A 20,208-nucleotide genomic window follows, 5' to 3' on the forward strand; every position below is an offset into this window, starting at 1 on the left:
AAAAGGGAAGGGAAAACAAGATACAAACAGAGAGGGCGGCATACCATAAGAGACTCTTAAATACAAAGAACAGACTGTGGGTTATGGGAGGGGCAGTGGGTGGGGGGATGGGCTAAATGGGTGACAGGGATCAAGGAGGGCACTTGTTGGGATGAGCACTGGGCGTCATATGTTAACTAATTTGAATTTAAATAAATCACTATAAGACATCATTTCACTTTTGGGAATTTAAAAGCCATACCTATAGCTTTAAAGGTCCTGAGCAAGACGACCTAATGACACATCACAAAAGAAATTAACTTTCACATACTTTATTGCTCAAGAAGCATGGTAACAATTTTATAAAAAATCCTCCCATTACAAGTCAGGTATTATTGGTTTTTCACCCATGAAAAATAAAGGAAATTTTAAGACAAACCCACACACATCACTTACTGCAGTCAATCATACCGTTAATAACAAAGCTCTCTATGAAGCGGCTGATGACACTAATTCACTTGGAATTAGTCTGGATCTACAATCCCAAGTTTAAATGAGAGTTTAATGCCAAGCTGCAAGAACCTCGTGTTAATCCTGTTTACACGCCGCCACCACCACCACCACCACCACCACCACCACAAAGCACTGAGGGGAAAAAAACAACAACAACAAAAAAAAACAAAACAAAGAAGGAAACATGTCCACTGTAAACACAACCAGGAAGTACAGCAGAATGGGAACACTTATGGGCACTGAGAGCCACAGAGCTTGGCTCCGACTTCCATCTCCACCCGTGACTGTCTACAGGGACACAGTCATGTTTCTTAACTTCTGTTTCTCAGCTTTTCTGAGTGTAAAGTGAAGATTACAACAATGTACATATTAAAAGAATTAATCTATGTAAAGCACTTAGAACAGAGACAGGCTCTATCAAACACTCAAGGAGGAATAGCGACTTTTTATCATGTTCTTGTGCTACTAACATTAGTCTGGCTGAGTGGCTATCAATCAATAGAAAGATCTGGTTTTTTTAATGGCTTCAATCTGAAGCCAGTTTAGTTTTCTAAAGAAATCATTGGCATCTTTTGTGATAAACTTAAACAGAACAAAATCCAGATTTGATTCGAGGCACTCTATAGGCAAATTATGATTTGCCCTGTTTTAGATACATTGCTTCCTATCATGTGTAAGCAAAGTTACATAAGTTTAAAGATATAAAAATGCTTTTGTCAACCATTATCTCCAAAGTCTGCAGGTGCAAACTGGTCTACTTTTAAACCAGAGTCGTGGTATGTTAGCAAAAATGGAGGGAGGGACCTGAGGCGTCGCACGGCTAACAGACACCTCAGAAACGCCTGCTGCAAGGATACCAGAGAGGGGGGAGCCTGGATGGCTCAAGTGGGTTAAGTGTCTGACTTTGAACCATGATCTCACAGTTCATGAGTTCCAGCCCCATGAACTGGGCTCTCCACTGTCAGCCCAGAATCTGCTTCAGATCCTCTGTCCCCCTCCCTCTCGGCCCCTCCCTTGGGCACTCGTTCTCTCAAAAATAAACAAACATTTAACAAAATTAAAAATAAATAAAAAAGAAGAATACCAGAGGAAGGACCAGCATAGAGGTGACCAGTGTGGGCTCTAGAATCACAGAGCCAGGTCCCCAGCTCTGTGCAGGTGCTTGGCCCCATGCTCCTTACTGGGCACCCAGCTCTGAGCCACTTTCTCCCTGGGGGTGAGGAATAAATGACACGGTACAATGTAAAGCAAGTGGTTCTGTGTCTGACAACAATATTTGCTCAATGAACACAGCACGTGTCGTTTCTGAGACAATTACTGTTTCCATTATCATTACCTGACAGGGAAGCCTGCTATGTGTCCTGCCTTGACTGTGTCATTTAGCTCATTAATATCATCTACTAGTTTTATTTGAGGCAGACTCCGGTTGTCTGGAGTAGAAATGTGCCATGGCTACCAGGAGGAATTATAAGCTTTTCAAAGATTTATGTGACCAGTGTAACTGTGTCAGATGGATTCAAGTATATTTTAGGAGTTACATTTCTCTAAAACGAGTCTGTTTGACAACATATCTGTTGTCAAGACTGCTCTATTTAACCAGAAAGAGTCATTTGTACCACCTAATAATTCACCTTAAAAACAGCACACTGTGGTACCAAACCAAGAATAAGGATGATAATGATGGGGATGATAACGATAAACATTACATACCGGAAGTAGTTCTACATGCGTTCCATGTGTGTTTTCTCACGGGCTTTTCAAAGCAACCCTATAAGGTAGGGACTATTATTACCAGCACATAGATGATGAAAGGGAGACTCAGAAAGGTGGTAACTTACCCACAGTCACACACCCAGTATGTGGTAGCAAAGCAAGAGCCCAAAGCAAAAACTGTAAAGATGAAGGGTCTAGACACGTAGCTCTATAGACTGCAGGAACAGGACGGAGGAAATGGGGGAAAAATGATCAACAAAGTGCTCCTTGCTAAGAAGAGTAACAGAGAGGGGCGTCTGGGTGACTCAGTCAGTTAAGTGTCAGACTTCGGCTCAGGTCATGATCTCACGGTTCGTGAGTTTGAGCCCCGTGTCAGGCTCTCTGCTGTCAGTGCAGAGCCTTCATCAGATCCTCTGTTCGCCCCTCTCTGTCCCTTCCCTGCTTATGCACTCTCAAAAATAAACATTAAAAAAAAAAAAAAAGAAGAAGAAGAAGAAGAAGAAGAAGAAGAAGAAGAAGAAGAAGAATGTAGAAATACGCCCTTGAAGAAGTACAAAGGAGATGGGACCCAAGCTAAAGACAGTTAGGGGGTCTAAGGAGATCTGGTTTTCTCACTTGTCCGTTTGTGTTGGTTTTTTTTTTTTGTTTTTTTTTTTGTTTCTTTTAAATTTTTTTTTTTTTTTAACATTTATTTATTTTTGAGACAGAGAGAGACAGAGCATGAACAGGGGAGGGGCAGAGAGAGAGGGAGACACAGAATCTGAAACAGGCTCCAGGCTCTGAGCTGTCAGCACAGAGCCCGACGCGGGGCTCGAACTCACGGACTGTGAGATCATGACCTGAGCCGAAGTCGGACGCTTAACCGACCAAGCCACCCAGGCGCCCCCGTTTGTGTTGGTTTTTAAAGGAACACGATGTGGACACGTTTGCCGGCCAAAGAGGAAGTCAAAGGCATTCGTACCTTTGACATACATAACATACAAAGCACGATCCTATGTGAGGAATCAAATGAAGGATCAAGACTTCCATAGGGAATGACTATTTTTTCCCTTGAGACAGAACAGGAAGGGAAGAATGAACAAGAAGAAGAGGGGAATGCTACATAATCTGGGACTGAAGAGTTTTGAAAAACGGTACAGGAAACCGAGAATGCTCATGACTACAGCTTCTACAATCAGTGCCCCACCCAGCAGAGGGCATCTGAGCAGAGAGGCCGGGGTTCCCAGGGGCTCCAGAAGACCAGGAATATTTTAACAGGAAAGGAGGTAAAAGCACTGCCTGGTAGCTGAGGGTCCGGCTGACACAAGAAAGAATCTATCTGTAAAGGCACTAATCTGGAGTTGCGCAATTTTCCCTTACAAAAAGCGAGTGCGTCCACCGGGACAGCTGTGCTGTTTAAGGCAGAGCTCTACAGCACTGGTATAGAAGTGGGGAGGTCGAGACACAGAGACCAGCAGGCTGATGGGCACAAAAGGCAAGTGGTTAGAACCTCCCGACAAAGTAGCAAAGGGACAGACCCCAGGGTTTTGGCTGGCTGGGGAAAGAAATTAAACAGGAGAGAGCTGGTAAGAACAACTAAATGAAGCCAATGGTGAACGATGCTGGCAAGAGAATGGCAGTTGGGTTTGAAGAATGCACTTCTAGAAGGGAAGGCATTTGTAGTCAGAAAGTGGAGTCCGGGACCACTGTAGAAGCAGACCAGCTGTGAGTGATAACGAGGCACGGCCAAGGAGATCTGGCACCGAGGAGAAGCAAAGAATCATAAAATAGGGTGTTGCCTCATCTGCCCCTGTATCCACAACCACCACTTAATACGTACAGGGTACCAATTGCTGTTCTCATTAAGTCTAAGCTGTATCATTAAAATTACCTGTAGAAAGTATGATGTTCCACGCACACTTTCCATAGCCTTTTTGCTGCCCGATGGTTTGGCAGTTTGAATCCGATGGTGCTCTCAAATTGTTCGAGCTAGAATAAATCAATAAGGTAAATCAGTAAGATAAAGGAGTTGGTTAGAAGCTACTGAAATCATGAATTCAGATGTCTCCGTGAGGGGTAACTCTTCTTGAAGAAAGGAGATACTAGTATGTATATCCAGTATGATTATACAAAATGGATTCTTCATAGAACTCAATACTAGTTTCTGTGAAAACCAAGTACAACTGCTGACTTTAACCAATGTCCACAACTCACCCTACCACCTTATCAGTTGATTCAACAACAACAAAACGGGCCCCCACTATGTAGCAGGCACTTACAACTTTCTCTTTTCTGTTAAAGGTGTGGCTCTTACCTTTTTAGCAACATGGATATACATGCAGGTTGATTATTAAGAACTCTGACCTTTTTTGCCATGAAAAAATAAGGAATAGTGCATTTTATTAAAATTCACTGGGGAAAAAATGAAGTCAGCTGACAGCCATAAAGAAGAACACTGACCGAAGCTGTTTAGATATGCCCAGGCCTAAGTGACACTGCTTACCTCTGCTGGCCTAACTTTAATGTAGAAGTTACTGCGCTTATAGGAAATTTTCAAGATTTTCGGCCAAGCAAAACGATTGATTCTCAGTCTGTCTTTGTAAATGAGAAGCCCGTTAGCGCACACACCCAGCTTGATGTCCACGCCTTCTGAGTCCTGCCAAGTAGAAGCCATTTGACCGTGGTTAGAGCTGTCCAAGTTTCATGGGTCAGGAAGCTCATCATCCCCCCCCCCCACCCCCTTAAACCATGACCCGGAACGCCAATGTAACAGGTTGGTATTTAAATATCAGTGACAGTACGTGAGTTAATAGAAACATTAGGGCACGCAATACATCTTCAATCTCTTATCTCCTAGGATCAAAATTCGATTTGTCAAAGAGTTACAGCCACCTGACTACAGGACACAATATTCTCCAAAAGGCATAATTTCTGTGTTCCCAAGCTTGCCTGCAAGAGCTGCTGGGGAAAAAGGGAAAGAGAGCTCAATTTAGACATCCTGAAGAGACAGGGTTTTCCTGGAGGCTATCCCAATCCTTGGGGACACCCTGTCAGCCCACCTTAAGGTGCATTCAGACATTTTACTTTAGGCAAATTTATTTCAGATGGGCTATGCTAACTAATGGCTGTTAAAATTACGCCTCTATTTGGCGAAACACCAATCCCTCACAGAAAATTTCTCTTTGAATCTCTGAATTCTTCCGAGTAATTTTTCAGTAACTCAGAGTGCTGACATCCAGTCCCCGTTATAGCATTCCCATGGCTGGCATTTCAATGGACTGCAAACTAGTCTTGAATTTACTCAAACTGTTTTCCCTCCCCAGCATTTTAACTTGGAATAGATGACAATTTACAATAATCACAAGCCTAAAGGATTTTTAAAAACCAAATAAATTTACAGATAAAAGTGACATAGTGTCTCCTCACATTTCAAGTAATATTGAGGACCCAATACTCAAAATACACAGATCACTGACTTTCAAGGGAAGAACTGGATCGCATTCACGACATATAAAATTGAAAACATTATTCAGAGACATTCATATTTTCAGAAATCACTTATGATATGGAACAAATTCTCACCAAGCCTGCTGAAACAAACACCATATTTAATCTAAGTCTCAATTCAATGAGAATGCAACATTTCGACTACCTTGTTACTGAATCATCTAGAACAAGTCATATTACTTTTTTAAAAATAGAAGTATAGTACTAAGTCACTGATGCCAATTCCTTTCTCTGCTGCCACACTTGAATAATTCATATGTACAGGTAAAATGACATTAGACAATCCCAGCAGGTTTAAAAAATTTAATCTATAGGGTGCTTTATTCACCCAAATCTGGCAGCCCCAATTCTCTCTAGGAACAGAGAAAAAAAGCTGGGATGAATCCGGCACAGGTGCCCAAGCAACTTGGCACCAGACAGAAATGTTGTTTTCCAGAAACATCACTGGCCATGGCTACAGGAGCAAGCCGGAAGGCTGCCCAAGACAGTATGTTCTCACCACAAGTAAGGAGGCAATGCAGACTTGAAACACTGAACAAAGTCATCTCTAGTCTGAAGCAATCTTTAGGCAGGACACTGGAGCTATTTTATCGGATTTAAGAATAAACACAATCTGGAACCAAGTAAATCGGTTCATTTTCAGTTGTTGCACACATTGCTTCAGAATTCTCAGTATCTGTGTGAATACAAATTACAGATGAAGACTAACAAGTGAAAGAGAAAAAGCATGCCTTGGTCCTCCATATTTGACTTCTGCCATTCAGCAACTAAGTCAGAAAAATAAACTAATAAAAAAGGAGCATCTTCTGTCCCTTATTCACTCCCCCTGAGGAAGCTGCCACATATGGGTGGCAATAGGGATCCCATGCCCTCGGACTTCTAAATGGGTTCAGTCTTGAAAAGTTCTTGCAGAAGAGAAGAGAAGAGAAGAGAAGAGGGAAGGGAGTTCAGCGAGGTGTCCCTGTGACAATTGTGGCTCCCTTGAAGACAGTGTTCTCCACACACAGATCTCTCCTTCTGGGTTCTGGCAACCACTCTCTGCCCTCACCCCTTCAGACCCAGAGGAGTTGGGAGAGCGGCTGGTAAGAGCTCAGAGCTATCACACTAATCTTGGGGTTCCCCTGTACCTGCGAGTCAAGAGTACTTCCATTCAATGCTCTTCAACTCGTCCTAATAGCAGTGTGCCATGAAAAGCTCTTAGTAAAAAATTTTTAAAGACGTACTTAAATATGATCAAGACAATCAAAGATGAAACTTTGATGAAAAGTTCTTTTAAATTGCTACAGACTTTCTTTGCAACAACCGACAAACATCTTCCTTATCAAATATCATCGGAGTGTATCAGATGACAAACAGGATGAAGAGATGTTACTCTGAATTTTTTTCAAAAAGCAATCTGCTTCTAATCACACACCAAGAACAGAAACTACGCTTAAACAGACCCACAACTTTTTTACTTTTCTAAGGTACAATTTTGAAAACGAGAACTGTGAAACCTTGTAGTACTGCCATCTAAGAATTGGTTTCTAACTAGCGATCAACATGTAGATTTACATGTGGCCAGAGTAACAGGGTTTAGAAGAGCAGAGACCTGAGGTCTCTTTGGTCCCAAACCCATTCTTCTCCTGCCTCCCCGGTTTGGATTTCTCGGCCGAACCAGCCTGTCTCCATCACAGAGAAACAAGCTGAAAAACACGCAAGTGGTAGGAAGTCCCATTTCACCTCCTAGAATTTACCAGAAGAAACGAGGCAGATATGGGAATGCTTAACAACACGTGGCTTAGGCAAATCATTCTCTGCACTCTGTTTTATGCAGTTGTAAATAAAAACAGTCAAGTCTTAAATCTTAAAAAAGCACATGGAAGTACCTGTAAGAATTAAAAGTGTATAGCACCCAGCAGTTAAAAATGATGTCAGAGACTATATATACTGACGTGGAAAAATCTTTTATCAGAGCAAGCAACAAAACAAACAACAAAAAATTCCTCACAAACTGATACCTGTAGCGTGATCCTACTGAAAAAAATGCACGAGTTCTAGTGCTCAGAGATGTTGTTTTTTTTTTAAAGAAAACAAGAAAACGTATCAAAAAAGCAACAGTGCCTATTTCCAAATAAAGAGAGTTCAGTGGTTTTTGTTTTTTCCTTCCGTTTGCTTCTATTTTCTATGATGTATATGTACGTCTTTTGTAACCAGGAAAAACAGTCGAATAAAGGAAGCCACGGAGGAAAAAAAGAGAGCGGTGCAAACATGAAGCACTATGCAAGTACGAAGCAGGAATGATTCACCCGAGGCCCAGGGAGGGAAGAGATCTTTGGATGGAGGGGCTTTCCAAGAGATTTCTCTAATCATAAAATCTGAGGTTCCTAGGCCCCATCCATCTAGGGAACCGTTGGTTCCCTCCGCATGTGGACCCTGGACACACTTTTCAAAACCACACCCATCTTTCACCTTACCTCTTACTCTCCTCCTTGACTCTCCTCACTGTGTGATCACCCGAAGTAGTGTCAGGAAGCACATGATGTTTATTAGTGGCATCTTCCCAACCCAAACCCTCTCTCCTATCACCTAGTCCATCATTCTGCCCTCTTCCCACCTCTCCAATTAGGCTGCGGGGGTTGCATCCCCTGGGGCCTGGGCCAGTCTCTTTCGTCTTGCGAGTGGTACAAAACAGGCCCGCAGAGAGGAGCCCGACCCTCCGGCTCCTTCATTAGCCAGAGGGTTTTTCAGAAGCGATCCCATCCACACTGCATTGGCCCTTTCTTTGGATCTGCAATCCACTCCCAAGACAGGGATGGGAGAAGGGGCGGAGAGAGGCATCACCTGGCACAGCAAAAGGTGGGGATGCAGAAGAAACCAGGACGGGGGGGAAAGATGCCTGACAGGTGAGTCTCAAGGTAAGTCCATATGAGAGGGTGTTAATTGAAAAGATTGAGAAAGAAGGGGGCAGAGGAGAGAATGAATGCTCCTTTCCATAAGCACAAACCCCACAGTTAGTCACTAAAGAAATATTATAGAGACCCTTGGGTGAGGGTGAATAGCCTTTTCCTAAAAGCGAGCTAGGCCACTCTGAAACTGGAGCCCTTTCAAAACCGTCAACAGACTGGAAAGATGCCACTTCCCATTACACATTGACAGTACCTTGGCATGATGTAGGTCAACGCCATACATGGAGAGCCTCTTTGCATTTTCTAAGAACTGAGAATCAGCTTGTGCTGGAGATAAGCCCCTGAGGATCAAACGAAACAATATTATTTTATTGGCAGCTGCAAAGCAAACGTGGCCCAGATAGGAAAGGAGTGTATGAGCTTGGAGGGTTTAGGGTAGAGCAGTTAACCCCCCACAATTGACAGATAAGCAGGGAACAGGTAAGAAGGCTCAACTCTCAACCTCTAGAAGTTTCCTCATAGGATCCTCTACTCTAAATCTCTACCCTTCCTTTCTATCTCAGAGAATTGTTTTCGATGGTTTTCCCAGTGGGGAAACGGGTACAACATAAATTCCATGAGAATAAAAAAGTGGTTTCATCTTTCCAAAAATGGCAAATTCTTACTTCCCACTCCTTAATTTTATTTCGGCAGGATTGATCACAACACAGATCAGAAATACCTGTATTTGACTTTACACCTATGGTAGATAATGCAGCTCACACCGGTCCATAACTAAAATTATTTCCATTCCTGTCTCTATTCACAAGTCAACAAATTTTAGGCTCTAAGAGAGCAGGACCGTGTCCCGTTCATCTTCATAATCCCCAAAGAATTTCAGCACCTGATATTTCAAATTCAAATTATACAATAAATACCTATGGAGAAGAACCGGAATAAAGTGAAAGTGAATATAAGAAATACCGCATTTTTTTTTTTTTTTTTTTTTTTTTTTACAAAAAAGTTCATAATGAACATGGCCTGTTTAAAAACCTCTAATCTTTCAAAGTTCCCTTCCAAACATTTTTGTCAAACTCTTATAAAATCTCAATTTTGCAATATGGGGCAAATTGTAATTTTGTAGCGAGAGTTTGTCAACTTGGGCTAAAAGCACATTTATTTTCACGAAGATATAAAAGTTCTCAAAGTGTAATATGGTACTTAATACGGTACTGAGTAAATCAGTAAAGTTTAGCTACTAAAAGCAAAGCTCATCTTGTGGACAGAGAAACCACCTATATATTTCATGTCCATCACTACCTACACTTCTGATTCAAACCCAGAAGCCTAGCCCTCTAGCTTTATCGGATAAAAAACAAAAGGCAGGCGGCGCCTGGGTGGCTCAGTTGGTTCAGAGTCCAATTCTTGAGTTTGGCTCAGGTCATGACGCCAGGGTTGCGGAATTGAGCCCCGCATTGAGCTCTACACTGAGCATGGAAGCCTGCTTAAGATTTTCTCTCTCTCCCCTCCTCTGCCTCTCTTCCCTGCTCTAAAATAAAATTTTTAAAAAAAGGGGAGGAGGTGGGCAGAAGAAATACGTATTAAGTGCCCAAACAAGTATGGGAGTATGTCTGTTTTATGTGCCCAGGTTTGGAGGGAGGAAGAGGGAGAGGTCACAGGGAGAAGTAACTTTTATCCAATAAATGAAAACATTCAGGATCATGAGCACTGTTGCTCACGTTATAGTTGTGAACACAACGAAAGGCGATCTCAAGGCTACAGGTTGTCTCGTTTGATACTAGGTGAGGCTCCAAAAGGAAACACTAGATAATCCCGTAAACAGTGCTCGGATGTCTGGCAAGTGTCAGAAGAGAAGCTGCTTCAATCCCCCGTGGCTATTCTCTCCCCAGCAAGCAAGTCACCAGACCTGTGGGTTTTATGCAGCTCTGCCACCTTCTCTTCCAGCTCCTTCGTCTGTGTGGGGGCAAACTGGAAGTCACTGAGGTCACTGCTGCCATGTTCTTCTGGATCATAGTCCCCAAGTTCAGCCTGCAGCGTGTAGGATCCCAGGAGGGCATGAGTCACAAATGAGCAGGGCAGGCGGCCGGAGGCAATGTCCTGCCGGAGCTGAAGGCACAAGAAGTATCTGAGGGGCAAGGGGGAGAGGAGGGCCGGGAAGAAATCCGTTAGGATGCAGCACCAATGATCTTTGAGTTCCAGTATTCCTCTGAAAACAGACGAGAAGGCAATGCCTTATGTCCACAGCAAAAATCGTCTTCTCTAATAAGAAGTCCACCTTGCTTCTTGGGCTCCTAACCCATGGGAATTCTGAACTGCTATTCTGGTCACAGTGTATTTATCATCATCATCATCATCATCATCAAGAGCTTTGTGACTGAAGATAAAAATTGTAATCACTTAAGACTGTCTCCATGGATTTAAAACTGGCATCGAAATTTACATGTCCCTCAAAAGTTGCAAAGACCAATGAAAACTTAAAAACAGCTGCAGTTCTTAAGCATTTGCAAGAAGAGCTAAGATCACCCACCCTTTATTCTTTCTAGCCTTTTTATACCAATTTCTTCTATTCCTCAGATGCCTTGAACAACTCTAAGTCTTTAAAGCCCTTACACTTGCCCATTTACTCCATCTACAGAGACAGTTCAATTTATAACAGAAAAAGCATGAGCTTCTGGGCCAGGCACAGCTGACTCTGTGCAACCTTGAGCTAGTGAATTTGCTCGTCTAAGGCTAATTCCCTACTTGTCAAATGAGAATTCTTCCGCCCTTTGAAGGAGAGGATACGAATTAGATAACATAATCAAAACATACCGCATGTTACCTAGGAGTCAGTAACTAATAGACATCATCATCATCATCATAATTATGTTATTAACTTATTAGAATAGTTCTTATTCAATGTTTCAAGTGGTTTTACTACAGTTACTTATAAAAGTTTCCGTTTAGGGGCGCCTGGGTGGCGCAGTCGGTTAAGCGTCCGACTTCAGCCAGGTCACGATCTCGCGGTCCGTGAGTTCGAGCCCCGCATCAGGCTCTGGGCTGATGGCTCAGAGCCTGGAGCCTGTTTCCGATTCTGTGTCTCCCTCTCTCTCTGCCCCTCCCCCGTTCATGCTCTGTCTCTCTCTGTCCCAAAAATAAATTAAAAACGTTGAAAAAAAATTTTTTTTAAATAAAAAAAAAATAATAAATAAAAGTTTCCGTTTCCACTAGATGACATGCGGAACCATGTTATTTCCATTCTATGAGGATCTGGGGGCAGGGGGTACTACCAGCTCCTTTGCTGACATTTGAAAACCTGATTTCTACTCGTGACTTTAACTACTTGCTAATAAGATTACCATCAATCCCTGAAAACTAAACAGCCCCTCACTCTTGAAGACCTTTTCGACACTGCCATTCCCATTAGCAGCTGGCCACTTTGTCTCTTTGCCAAGCGTGGGGCATAGTTAGCCAAGAACTTGCCATGTAGCAAGTGCTCCAAAATCTTCTGGCAGAAGGGAAGTCATCTCTCTGGCACTATGGTCTGAGGATTTTTATGCACCGCAGGAGCTCTCTAAGGAGGATTATGTTCCTTTGGTCCCTGGAACACCACAAGCAGAACTGCATTACTTTAGAAAAGTCCATTTTAAACTAGGATTCCAGGGTATCCTCTGATTCTCTAAGTCTGACTGAGAACCGTGCCAGTTCTCCACATTTCGTGACACTTTGAAGACCTAAACACCCAGATTTTCCACCTACTACTAAGATCTTGTTGTTCCATTTGAGACTATGGTCTCGACTTTTCACATTGGTCCTGTCCTGTTTTCAAAGAGAAGTCGAAAGCCCAAAACCTTCCAACAAAAACTCCAACAGGTTCCTGAATTTCCCAGCTCCCTCTTCTTCACGTAGCAGGAGCCAGCATTCTCAAACACTATCCTGAACACTGCAACACTTCTGCAAAAACCACTATTGCACTCCTCAAAAGCCACCTCATCTTAAGTTTTCACTCAAGTCATAGTGAAGATTTCACTCATGATACTTAGGCCACCAGTCCAAGCAGGTGGCTGGTGTCAGGCTGCCTGCCGAGGCTTTTAGTGTTTAGGTCACCAAACTATCTCCTTTCTCTCACCACACACGGCGAGACTATTCAAGCCCCATTTAAAGGAAAAACCAAAGCACTTACCAATGCCATAAGTCACAATTACCAGAGGATTATCATCTCCCAAACAAATTACTCCAAGAAGTGTGTGTAGAGAGAGGGTGCTAGGGCACAAGCCCCAACTGCAATGTTCGAAGGCGTTCCTGTGGTGAGGCTGTGTATCCAGAGCAACCAACCTATCCGGTTTTATGCTCCAAAGCAGCTCGAGGTGCAGTTACAAAAGCTTATCTTTACTATCTACTAGCTGAAGTTAATTCAACCACAGCTTACTTAGTATCAGAAGACCGCCATTTAGCAACAAGTAGCAAAGGCGGGGGGGGGGGGGGGGGGGGGCGGGTGTTGGTTAGGGGCAGTGGGGAAGTCTTGTTATTTATTCCATCTTGGAAAGAAATCTCCACGTGGGTATCATGCACTCTTAAGCACCAACACAACCTGATGTCTGCCAAAACTGGCCTAGCAGAAAGCATCAAGGGCACAGGAACCACAGGAATGAATCAAAAGCAGTCTTTCAGCAAGACCTCTGGTGTTCAAAAAGTATATTCTGAACACCGTTCTCCTTGGCCATGTAACGTATGCACTTATTCTTACCAAAGCTAGTAAGTCCTATCACTGGTAACCCAGCTGAATAGGGCTAATACACCAAGGCACTTGTGGACTCAAATGCTCCTTGGTTACTATTCAAACACTCAGGCACTCTCAGAATCAGTAAATGCTCCCTTGCTCCTCAACTGAATCTTTTATTTGCAACTTAAGTATATGTTTGTATGGCCCAGACAATCTCAAAGGAGATGGAAATGAAACAGCTATTGGCTAAGAAAGCCTACCTTATTAGTTTTTTTTTTTTTCTACTTTGAAATACGAGGCCCCCGGAAATATAGTTCAATTGGCTTTTTAAATAATTTCATTTTTCTACCCTATATCACCTTTGTGATAGGAAACTAGTACACAGGGACACAAGGGTTATACAACAAAAAACCATTTTAGTATTAATCTGAAATATTAAATATCAATGATTTTTGTAAGTGTAACGTAAGAAACAAAGTTGCCAGCAATATAATTTTTTTTAATATTCTATTACTCAACTATAAATGGAGAATTTAAAGTAAAAAAAAAAATTTGAAACTAGAAACATTTCCAACCATTTTGGAGTACGCTCATTTCCAAGGAACTTTCTAGAATTCAACTTATGAAAAAATATTTTGGCTTTAATCCTGAAATTACCATTATTCTCCCAGGGCACAGAGATAAATGAAAGCTCTAAGTAAAAATTTGTTTTAAAATGTAAGTATAAAGTACCTGGTGATATCTTCAGTCAACTGAGAAGGATCAGGAGGATAAAACTTCACATTAAAGGTGAACAGCCAAGGAGGATCTGTAATTATTAAATGTGGGTATTTACCCAACCAGCAGAATGACCACTTATTTTGATAAAAATTAAAGGTTAATGTTCAAACAGTACATACTACTTCCACTATATGTCAGTTCGGAGAGTTTCATTGTTTGATTTTAAGAAAACTATTTACAAAAACAAAACAAAATATAAAAATTATACAAATAACCGACTATGAAAGAAAAACAGATTCCCTTTTTTTAAATAAACACTTACTAATACTTTCAATGTTTTGTATGGTGATATATTATGCAAAAATTTCAATATAACCTATACGTAATCATTCTGAAATAAGGTTTGTTTTAACCACAGACTCTCCAGATGCCAAATATCTCCTACTGTTTAAAGAGAAAAAAAAAAAAAAAGTATTTTAGGATTTACACATTGTTGACAGAAGGGAGATAATGATCAGTTGATCACTATAGCTATTCAAGAAAATGATTAATGGTCTCTTAATCCCATAACGAAATCTCAAAGAAGGGAGTAGTAAAACATCACAATACTTTATTTTTATTTTTTTTTTAAGTTTATTTATTTATTTTCAGAGAGAGAGAGAGTAAGGGAGGGACAGAGAGAGAGGGAAAGAGAGAATCCCAAGCAGAGCCTGATGTGGGGCTTGAACCCACAAACCATGAGATCATGAGCCAAAACCAAGAGTTGGACACTCAACTGACTGAGCCACTTAGGTGCCCACACAATACTTTTTAATAGTGTTTATTTATTTATTTTGAGGGGGAAGGGGCAGAGAGAAAGAGAGAAGCAGAGAGGGAGAGAGAATCCCAAGCAGGCCCTCACTATCAGCACAGAGCCTGATGCAGGGCTTGAATTCACCCGTAAGATCATGACCTAAGCTGAAATCAAGAGTCGGATAGACGCTCATCCGACTGAGCCACACAGGCACCCCAAACATCACAGTACTTTAAGACAATAAAATTATTCCCAGGGTTTACAGAGTAGGTGTAAGTATACTCCTATAGAACATATGCTTGGGCTGCACTGTGCCACAGAAGTGAATATAACAACCATCAGAAATGACTTATTAAAAGTTAAAACATTGCTATCTCTGCACTAATGTTTAACTAATGTTTGATATGTCATACTTTGGATAGCTTTAAAGAAAAGAAAGAAAAAAACACACAACTCTGGGCAGAAGGCAAGTATTATTTTCCCTAAATGGATCCAAATAAATCCACTGGCCAGAATTCAGGGTTATGCTCAAAGTTCCTAGTATTTCTAAATAGAAACAAAGTATGTTCATGGTATTTCATTCCATCCACATTTGAAGGCCTCATGGTTGCTTTATTTCAGGGACTTGAAGAAAATTTTACTGAATCCCATTCTCTTTTCCAACATGTCCTTTTGTTCTCTTCTCACCATAAGTACACTAACTTCTCTCGCAGAAGTCAACCCGTATGTGTGGAATGGCTGCTAAGAACACACGTGCACCTGTATTGGATTTAGGTTCAGTGCCTCACCATTCCACTTCCAAAGCCAATCCTGAATTTCAGTTCTGTGTCACACATTTAAAATATCATAGGGGCGCCTGGGTGGCTCAGTGGGTTGAGCATCCGACTTCAGCTCAGGTCATGATCTCGCAGTTTGTGGGTTCAAGCACCGCATCAGGCTCGCTGCTGTCAGTGTGGAAACCACTTAAGATCCTCCGTCCCCCATCTCTCTGCCTCTCCCCTTCTTGTACACGCGCTTGCTCTCCCTCAAAAAATAAAAAACATTTTAAAACACCTTTGAATAAATAAAAACAAAACAAAACAAAAACAAAGTAAAATAACATAAATGGGATATAGGACTTTCCTGAAGAGTGAGACTTCCCTGTCCTATATATAGTGCCATGCTGGGCGGGAATATGGACTTCTTCAGGGGGCTGCTAACCCATAATTAAGCTGAGTCACCATAGGATTATCACTTCCTAATGGATCCTTATTTTTTGTTTTCTGGGTATTAATTAACAAGAGCATGTGCTTGCCTGGATAGGACTACAGGGATGAGTTTCTAATAGAACATTTATATTTTAGCCCTAGTAATGCTATACTTTTAGGGGCACCTGGGTGACTCAGTCAGTTGAGAATCCAACTCTTGATTTCAGCTCAGGTCATGATCCCACACTTGTGGGATCAAGCCCCGAGTAGGGCTCCATGCTAAGCATCACATCTGCTTAAGATTCTCTCTTCCTCTCTCCCTCCCCTGCTCAGGCTCACTTACTCTCTCAAAAATAAATAAGTTAAAAAAAAAAAATGCTAAACTTGGGGTGCCTGGATGGCTCAGGTAGTTAAGTGTCTGACTCCTGATCTCAGCTCAGGTCCCGATGTCAGGGTTGTGAGTTCAAGCCCCATGTTGGGCTCTGCATGGGTGTGAAGCCTACTTAAATAAAAACAGAAAATTAAAAAAAATATATATTATATATATTTTTACCTAGCTATACATGAACAGTCTATGGATCATGTATATAGCAATCACATGCAGGTCTCATATATATAGTCTGATCTGTGTACATCTGAAGAAAATTTCAAGGCAAATTTTAAACAGGAACCAACAGGCTGTTGGTTTTCAAAAGTAACTGAAAAAAAGATTAATGTTTACCTTTGCTAATTGCCCATTAACTGAAAAGTAACAATAAAAGCCTGGCATTGGCTGGGTGAAGATAAAACATGCAGTTCTTTCGTCCACTTTAACACAAGCAGAAAGGAAGAGGTCAAGGCAAAAGCTAAGACTTCATGTTTCCAGCCTACTTGCACCATCAGGACAGGACAGGATTCCATTTAGAAACTAGCTCCAAATCATCTGAGAAAGCCAGATCCTACTTGTTACTGTTATCCCTCTTGCCAAACCACAAGGGCAAAAGTCCTGAATAACTCTAAAAAAAACTTCACAAACCATCAAAACACAAGACCATGATTCATAATCAGCAGGAGTCTTGCCTTCCAAAAATCAGCAACCTCCATGGCTCTGAAACGAGTGGCATACGAACATAATCAAACAAAAGCCAAAACAAAACCATAGGAAGCAACTCAATGGAACATCAATCAGGTTTCAGCGGTTATCCTATTCTATGGTTTGGGTCACTTGGAAGCTCTGGTTTCAGATAAAGTGAAAGAACCAGGCATCCGTACCTTTCCGAATTCATGCACTCTACAGTTGTGTAGGACAACCATACAAAAGACAAGGGAAAAGTGCCAAGGCTCTCTGATACACTGTGGAAGCAACTGTAAACATAACATTTCTGTGTCTAATCACTCCTTTTTTTTTTCTTCCCTTTTCCATTATGAAGCAAGTATAAATAGATGCAACACCCAGATAATAAATGCAAGGGGAAAGAGGAGGGCTGCTGGAAAGCCAGGGACAATAGTCAAGAGACAGAGTGACCAACCATTCCAGGTTACTTGGGACTGTTTGAGTTTTAGCACTATAAGTCCGACATCCTAAGAGACCCCTGTCCAGGGCAAATCAGGAAGGTCATTCTCTTCAAAAATACTTTTTTTTTTTTCCCCTGAAGGAAAAGATGAGTTTTCAAGGAGAAGTAATGGTCAAAATAAGGTAGACGCTCAGAATTTCAAACAGGAGCAGAGAAGGGACAAAAGGATAGGAAAACTACCTAAAAGATTAATGATTTCAGGGAAAAAGAAAACTAATGTGGAGTGCCTAAAATGAGAGAAGATAGATGGTAAGGAACAGAAGGGAAACACACAGATTTGTTCTGGTGTGTTGATGCCAGGAAGAATAAGTAGGGGGAGGAAAGCAAACAGCCTACCCTGGGTAGGCCGGCGCTCAGGGAAACGCTTTCTCCCACGACAGCTCTGGGGGGCCCCGGTCCAGAAGGGCTGCTGAGAATCCTGTTCTCCTGTCTGAAAATTCCAGCTGTTCATGGCTCTCTACCTTTTCTGCCTTGGTCATCCACCTGCCCGGAAGTCAATTAAGGATCCAAATCCTCCAGAGACTTTTCTGTGGTGATGATATCTCCTGGCACAGACATCTGAAAGCCAGGCACAGGCAAAACCAGGGCCTGTGGAGGGAGCTGGAGCTGGTGAGGGGGAGACCCCGAAAGTCACTTTGGGAGTCTGCCATGACAGCAAACAGGCAACGGAAGAAAGGGCCAAGCCGCACTGACTAGAAACCCAGACTCAAAGAGCACACGGCACGGCCCTGAGTGGCAGAATGACGTTGGAGAGAAGGCAGTGACCGCAGAGGATGGAAGAGATGACTCTCCCTGCTTTTCCGCCCCAAGTCTGCACTCCAGTACATCTATGAACAGTGAGCGTGTCTACGCCTCTGGGGCCAGAGACAAGCCTGTTAATTAAACTAATTACACACTTCCAAAACAAAGCAAACGAAGCAATGGTAACTGGTCGCCTGGAGTAAAATTTACATAACAGTGAAAGTTACAGACAAGCAGTGTCTACACTGGTAGACGGCCACCGTGAGGGAATATTTAGGACCAGAAGGTTAGGACCTCTAGACCAGAAGAGTCCCGAAGCCACGCACAAAATAAAGTCACGAGGCAAGAAAAATATTGTTTCCTCAACTTTGTATATGATATACATGCAAAATACAGCTGATCATTCCATCATTATTTTACATTCCTCTGAATTTGATTAAAGACAGAAATAGATATAAAGATGAACTCAGAAGTATGATTATTTAAATACTCACTTCGTAGCTGTCTCTTTATTTCTTTTGCAGGATCTAGCCAGTTCTACAGGGGGAGGGAAAAAAAAAAAAGGTTAATTAAGCCATAAAACATACTCCAGAGTCCAAAACGGAACAGTTTACAGTTCACATACTTGAGTGTAGACATAAATTCCTATTCAAAGCAGCTTTCACCCATTAGCATTCCACGGGGCTAAATATTGATTTGTTTTTGAATGTGTGTTATAAATAAAACATTAAAACACTTTTGAGGTGGGTCTCTTGGGCCTCATTTTCTTGGATCTGAAATCAAATATCTATCCAAATGATTAGATACAATATATCTACACAGTCTTTGTTCCATAGAACTCCAGCAAATAGCCCCTGTGGACAATGAAATGAGAGCCTCTGTCAAGAACGTAATTGGCTCTTAAAAGTGTATACATCCCAATCAAACACAGTTATCTCAACTCCTAAAGCCAACTTCTCCTCAAACTTTCTTCTCCCCCATACCGTACAATGCTACCGAGAATACCATCAGATTGGAACTGATCGTTTCCTTCCTGCTCTTCATATAACATCCTTTTTAAACTTCATGCCAAGTTGCAAGTCAAATCATAAGGAACTCCCTTTCACTTCCCCCCTTTCTACCCTTTGAGAAAGTTAACAAAAAGATTCTAGGAAACTACTATAATATCTTAAAGCAAAAAATCACCAAATTTGAACTACTAAGTTCAAACCACCTAAGTACATTAAACATTTGTCTTTTCCAGTTATCAGCAAAGATCCATCCAAAAAAAACTTTTATGTAATTTTTGTCTCTATTTTTTTAAACTTCTCCCACCTTATCCTTAAGTCAAACCTCTCAAAGTTTACCCTACTTGGGGGTGCCTGGGTGGCTCAGTAGGTTAAGTGTCTGACTTCGGCTCAGGTCATGATCTCGTGGTCTGTGGGTTTGAACCCTGCGTCGGGCTCTGTGCTGACAGCTGAGCCCGGAGCCTGCTTCAGATTCTGTGTCCCCTCTCTCTCTGCCCCTCCCTTGCTCATGCTCTCTCTCTCTCTCTCTCTCTCTCTCTCAAAAATAAACAAACACTAAAAAAAAAAAAAAAAAGTCTACCCTACTTCATCTTCACTAACGCAGAACAAATTTTTTGAGATACATTTTTTTTTTTTTCTGATTGAAACAGTTGAGCCTTGAACAATGTGGAGGTTAGGGGTGCTGACCCCCATACAGTCAAAAATCCACATATAAATTTTAACTCCCCCAAAACTTAACTACTATAAGATTACTATTGACCAGAAGCCTTACCAATAACATAAAGTCATTTAATGCATATTTCGTATACTATATACAGTATTCTTAAAAAGAATAGAAATTCTTAAATTTAATTCTTAAAAGGAAAAGAAAATGTTAAAATCATGAGAAAATACACAACTGTACTGTATTTATTGAAAGAAAACTG

The 20,208-nt window shown here is 41.6% G+C and overlaps 1 protein-coding gene across 33 annotated transcripts in view; it reads right to left on the minus strand.

Moving 5' to 3' along the window:
- The window catches only part of EPB41L2 (erythrocyte membrane protein band 4.1 like 2), a 220,619-nt gene that overhangs the window by 53,707 nt on the left and 146,704 nt on the right, over positions 1–20,208 (minus strand). For all 33 annotated transcript variants that reach the window (XR_009263298.1, XR_009263297.1, XM_058735273.1 and 30 more), the window contains 6 exons: positions 18,770–18,812; positions 14,014–14,089; positions 10,486–10,704; positions 8,833–8,920; positions 4,688–4,840; positions 4,076–4,173 (listed from right to left, as the gene is read on the minus strand). Coding sequence is in view for 31 of the 33 variants with exons in the window: in XM_058735273.1 (XP_058591256.1) it covers positions 4,076–4,173; positions 4,688–4,840; positions 8,833–8,920; positions 10,486–10,704; positions 14,014–14,089; positions 18,770–18,812 (677 nt within the window). In the remaining 2 variants the exon portion in view is untranslated. The remainder of the gene's footprint in view (positions 1–4,075; positions 4,174–4,687; positions 4,841–8,832; positions 8,921–10,485; positions 10,705–14,013; positions 14,090–18,769; positions 18,813–20,208) is intronic.

This window comes from Neofelis nebulosa, chromosome 6, assembly GCF_028018385.1.
Source record: "Neofelis nebulosa isolate mNeoNeb1 chromosome 6, mNeoNeb1.pri, whole genome shotgun sequence".
NCBI classification, from domain to species: Eukaryota; Metazoa; Chordata; class Mammalia; order Carnivora; family Felidae; genus Neofelis; species Neofelis nebulosa.